Below are 6,000 nucleotides of genomic sequence, written 5' to 3' on the forward strand. Positions count from 1 at the left end.
AATCTACACCAAGACACAACAAAATTAAATTTCTGAAAACTAAAGACAAATACAAACTCTTGAAAGCAGCCAAAGAAAAGTAACAGCTTATAGATAGGAGAAAACCAAATATGACAACAGTGGACTTCTCATCAGGAACCTCAGAGGCCAGAGGCAAGTGGTACAACACTTTTCAGTCACTGAAAGGAAACCGTCAATCCAGAACCCTATACCCAGAGAAAATATCCTTCAGAATGAAAGCAAAATCTCAGATGAGTTCCTCAAAAAATTAAAAACAGAACTACCCTACAATCCAGGAATTTTACCCCAAAATTAGAAAACCCCCAATTCAAAGGGATACATGAACCCCTATGTTTACTGCAGCATTATTTACAAGAGCCAAACTATGGAAGCAACCCAAGCGTCCAGTGACATACGAATGGATCAAGAAATGTGATATTTATCTACAATGGAATATTACTCAGCCATAAAAAAGAATGAAATCTTGCCGTTTGTAACAACATGGATGGACCTGGAGAGTATAATGCTAAGTGAAATGTCAGAGAAACACAAATACCACATGACCTCACTCATATGTGAAATTTAAGAAACGATGAAAGACGAAATGCTTTTCCTCCCAGATAAGGAACTAGGCAATGATGTCCACTCTCAGAACTACAGTGCTAGAATTTCCAGCTAGTGCAATAAGGCAGAAAAGGAAATAAAAAGCATGTAGATCAGAAAGAAAAAATAAAATGTTTACAGATGACATAATTTTCTATGTAGAAAAACAAAGAATCTGTTTTTAAAAACTAAAACTAGTGAGTTCAACAAGGATACAGGATATAAGATCAGTATACAAAAATCAACTGTATTTCTATATACTAGCAGTGAATATGTGGACACCAAAATTAAAAATGTAATACCATTTACAATCGCTTAAAAAAATGAAATACTGGGACGCCTGGGTGGCTCCTTGGTTGAGCATCAGGTCATGATCCCAGGGTTCTGGGATCGAGTCCCCGGTTGGGCTCCCTGCTCAGCCAGGAGTCTGCTTCTCCCTCTCCCTCTGCCCCTTTCCTGCTCATGCTCGCTCTCTCTCTCTCAAATAAATAAAATCTTAAAAAAAGAGAACTATTTAGTTGTAAATCTAACAAGGCATGTACAAGACTTGCATGCTAAAAAAAACTACACAACACTGATAAAAGAAACCAAAGAAGAGCTAAAAAAATAAAATGGAAAGACATATTATGCTCATAGACTGGAAGATTCTAAGATGCCAATTTTCCCCCAAATCGATATACAGAATTAATGCAATTACTAATCAAAAGCTCAGTAAGGCTTGCAGATATAGACAAGATTACTCTAAAATTTAAATGGAAAGTCAAAGAAACTAGAATAGTTTTAAAAATTAAAAAAGAATAAAGAGGGAGGAATTCATCTACTCGATTACAAGATTTATTACATATCCACAGTATTCAAGATTGTGTGATATTAGTGGAAGGTGAGATACATAGATCAACAGAACAGAATGGAGGGGCGTCTGGGTGGCTAAGTCAGTGAAGCAACTGACTCTTGATTTCAGCTCAGGTCATGATCTTAGGGTTGTGAGATCGAGCCCCATGTAGGGGTCTGTGCTGGGTGTGAAGTCTGCTTAAGATCCTCTCTCTCCCGTTGCCCCTCTTCCCCGCCTCTCTTCCACTCTTAAAAAAAAAAGAGAGAGAGAGAGAGAACAGAATAGAGAACCCAGAAACAGACCCACACAAATATGTCCAACTTAATCTTGGAAAAAAGGTGCTAAACAATTCAGTGGAGGAGAGACAGCCTTTTGACAAATGGTGCTGAAGCCACCGGACATCCACAGGCAAAAAATAAATAAAGCTCAATCTTACACAAAAATTAGCTAAGAATGAAACACAAACTGACAAATCAAACTTCATTAAAATTAAAAATTTTTGCTGTGTGAAGGCCCTACAAGGAGGGTGAAAAGATAAGTCACAGAATGGAATAAAAATATTTGCAAACCACATGCCCAACAAAGGACTAGTATCCAGTAGAGTATACTAAGCCCTCTTGAAACTCAACAGTAAAAAAACAAAAACAAAAACACAACAATCTGTTTAGAACCATGAGCAATATAAGCCTATCAGAATGGCTAAAATTAAAAATGGTGACAACACCAAATGCTGGCAGGAATGTGAGCAAAGTCTATGACTCATACATTGCTGGCAACAATGTGAAATGGTACAGCCACTCTAAAAAAGTTTAGGGGCTTCTTTAAAAACTAAGCATGCAATTACCCCATGATCCAGGAACTGCAGACCTGGGTACTTATTCCAGAAAAACAAAAGTTTGCATTCACACAAAAACTGTACATTTCTGAATACGTTATAGCAGCTTTATTTGTAATAGCCAAAACCTGGAAACCCAGATGTCCTTCAGTAGGTGAGCAGTTAAAGAAACTGGTACATGACTCCCCTGAAATACTAGTCAGCAATAAAAAGGAACAAACTTGATCCACACAATCTGGGTGAACCTCCAGAGAATTATGAGTGAAAAAAGCCAAAACTGAAAGGCTACATGCTGTATGATTCCATTTACATAAAATTCTTGAAATGTGTAATTTCTATAAATGGAGAACAGATCCACGGCTGCCAGGGGTTAAGAGGTAGTAATGGTGGGAGGGCAGGGGTGTGGCATGAGGGGACCTGGAAGGATGGAAATGCCTTGATCTTGACTGCATCAATGTCAATATCCTGATTCTGACACCGCACTATAATTTCACAAGGTTTTACCACTGGGGGAAACTGGGTAAGGTGTACGTGGAATAGCTGTACATTTTCTTAAAACTGCACAGAAAAATACAATTATCTCAAAATAAAAAGTTTAATTAAAAAAAAATAAAACCCAAACCTGTTACTTGCTGAATACTGCCTCCACCCACATACAGGCATTTAGCACTGGAAGGAGACCCTCCACAGCCCCATACCACAGAGGTTCCAGCCATGAAGACCTCGGTGGTCCACAAGGGCCTTCCCCAGGCCAGGATGGCCCTCCGCGGCCCTCAGCTGTGCTGAATGAGCTCCACTGGCCTTTCCAACAGCTTCTCCTGGAGGCCACACACACCCACACGTGTACACCCTGTTGGGCCTGTCCTTCTGCCCCTTCTCCTCTCGCCACCCTCCAGGCAGGTCTGGGCTGCATCAGGGAGAGCCCAACTGCCTCAACTCAGGCCAGGTGGGCAGGCCACAGGCAGGGGAAGATGCAAACGTCCTGGCCTGCTTTACACAGCGCTGTCAAGCTGCCACACGGATGCTTCCCAGAAACATACAAGCCTCTGGACACAGCCGCCGGATCACAATTGGCTCCGAGGCATTGGGAACATTACATGCTCGGCTCTCAGCAACATGTGGCCTAAGGCTCAAAGAGCAGGGACGTCAGTGACGGATTTCTAATGGGTGGTTAACCTCGATTTTCCTGTCCTCAGATTCACCCACCCTGTGAGTGTACATGGTGCCGAGAAAGGCAGATACATTGCACGCTATGGCACTGAAGAGTGAGTACCCAAAACTACTGATGCAAAAATGTGGGCTCCACCTTTCCCAGCCCCTGATAACATCCCGTCATCCTAAAGGCCCTCCCTCTATGGTCTGGTGTCCCCTTACTGGCCCCTACACAGGCCCCCTCAAAATCCTACACCCCCTTCAAGTACAGGAACTGACCCAAAGCCAACTGCTTACTGAGAACTTACTGTGGCTGCTACCGCCATTAATCCAGGACACTGCCACCTCCCCCTTCTCTGGACTGCTCTGTTATACTTACACCTCCCAGGGGAAAGAAAAATATTCCATCAGGCACAAGAATTGCTTGTGGAGGGCTCTTTGCCCCATCCCGCTGCCCCTCCTAAGTTCCATTATCTCCCAACCCCAAGCCATCCACGTTCCTTCCCTCTTACAACACTCAGCTCGCCGCGGAGTCCCGCCTCCCATCTAGCACAGTGCCCTGTACAGAGTCGGGCTGCAGTCACTGAAACACACATCCACATGAGTCAGTGGACATACTTCCTAGTCGCCACCACGCAGCCGAGACTGCTCCTAAACTGTGCTCTGAGCACGGCCGGTAAGGCCTTCCCAGCCAAGACCCAGGGGAGCCCAGACGGCACTTCCAGCCTCCATACCTGGAGCTCCCATGGTGCTAGTCGGTACTGGTTGGCCCCGGGGGACAACCAGCAGGCTGAGGCGCAGGCAGACAGGCTGAACTTCACGTGTACTTCTCCTTTCTCTGATTCTGACCCCCCAGTCATGCCACGTGTGCCACACTGGCAGAGACACAAAGAAGTGCTGTGGGAACCCAGCACTCTCCAAGAGCGGCAACGTGGCCGTATGTGGGGAGAACCACCGCCTTCCCAGACTCCTGCCCCAGGAACCCCACAGCCAGAAATTAAGCTGAAAGAAATAACACAGAGAAGCAAAAAGCTCCCCTCATGATTGAAGAGGAACTCAATGTCCAACAAGCAAATGGCTAAATGAATGCTGATTATCAACTCACGAAAATATTACACAGCCATTAACTATAAATACCTATGAGGAATTCAAGAACCCCTTGAGAGTATGTGCCCACGGGATTCCATCAAGCCAGTGCTTCCTGCACAGAGCCAGGTGGCTTCATTCCATCTGTCTCCTGGATGACTGGCACCCTCTGGAGGTGTTCAGTGGAATTTCCCCAGTTGCTGCTGTGAAGCTGGAATCACTCAAGGGACCAGAGATAAAAATGTGATGTGCACTTCCCTCCCCAAGGGGCTCTTGTATTAGTGAAGGAGACCAGGCATGGGAACAAGCATCCAGGGTAGGATGTAAAAATGTGGCCTATTATTATAAAATGCATCATAAGGACAGAGAAAGATTGGGAGTCAACGAGAAAACAGCTATTGTGTTGACTGCTGGGATCATGAGCAAGTCTTGGGTTTTTTTGTTTGCTTTTACCATTTTTTGTAAAGTATATATAGTACTTACCAGATATTACTTTTTTTTTTAAAGGGAGGGGAAGATGTTTGCCCGACTGTGCATGCATGACTTCTGATACAGTACTAACGGAACATCTTCCAAAAGATGGCAGGGGGTGGTGGGCAAGGGCCTGATTGTTCCTGTCAGAATAAGAAGTAGACGAGGCCAAGGAATCCCTGTACTCCACTCTCCACCAATGGCATGACCTAACAGCTCTGGATAATTAGTGTAAAGACCATGGCCTGGGAACCAGAAGGCCCAAGTTCAAGTCCTAGTTCTATGTCTTAGTTGGTGTGTGGCCCAGGGCAAGACATTACCTCTGTGAATCTCAGTTTCATCATCTACAATAGAAAAACACACATAACTTTTCCATACCATTTTTTAAAAAATTACATCAGACACAAACACATACTGGGTCACTGAACAATCAATGGCCCAGAGTCAGGGATATACATCCCAGCACCTACATAGGGCCGTGCACACAGCCGGTGCTCAGACCAAACTGGGGGTACCGCTTGGGGACCAGCAGCACTCAGGGGAGGGAGCCCCACAGTGGAGGTTATGAGTGGAGGTCCCCAAAGGAGCGTGATGGGCAGGACTGCAGAGTATTTGAGGCCAGTCCAGAAGGACCCCAGGGCCTCCCGACTCTGAGCGTAGGGGCAGAGCATGCAAAGCCCACACAGGCTCCCTCATATCAGGCTAAACGCCTGAATTCCAAGCACAGTGACCTTCCCCATTAAAGTTCTTCAAGAGGAAAAGTCCCACAGTCCTAAAGAATCCATATATGCTCGGGCCAGTATCCCAGCTTTGGGGAAATTCCTGGGGCAAAGATTTCTCTGGGCCAAAGGTGGGGTATAGGGACCTGCGCTCAAGCATGGGCTGGGGGACAAATGGCCCTTGGTAGAGGATTCATTAAAAGATCTATGGGCAGAATGTATGTACACTGCAGCTAATACACCTGTAGTTTCGAGGTTCCTTCCTTGCCCTTTTTTTTTTCCCCAAAAGAGTTTCTCTGGCA

At 45.0% G+C, this 6,000-nt stretch overlaps 1 protein-coding gene across 1 annotated transcript in view; it reads right to left on the bottom strand.

Moving 5' to 3' along the window:
• The window catches only part of LOC110584563 (myosin phosphatase Rho interacting protein), a 130,707-nt gene extending 126,425 nt beyond the window's left edge, over positions 1 to 4,282 (bottom strand). Inside the window, exon 1 of the mRNA XM_044921805.1 lies at positions 4,157 to 4,282. Coding sequence (XP_044777740.1) covers positions 4,157 to 4,282 — 126 coding nt within the window. The remainder of the gene's footprint in view (positions 1 to 4,156) is intronic.
• Positions 4,283 to 6,000: the final 1,718 nt, after the last annotated feature.

This window comes from Neomonachus schauinslandi, chromosome 15, assembly GCF_002201575.2.
Source record: "Neomonachus schauinslandi chromosome 15, ASM220157v2, whole genome shotgun sequence".
Taxonomy (NCBI): domain Eukaryota; kingdom Metazoa; phylum Chordata; class Mammalia; order Carnivora; family Phocidae; genus Neomonachus; species Neomonachus schauinslandi.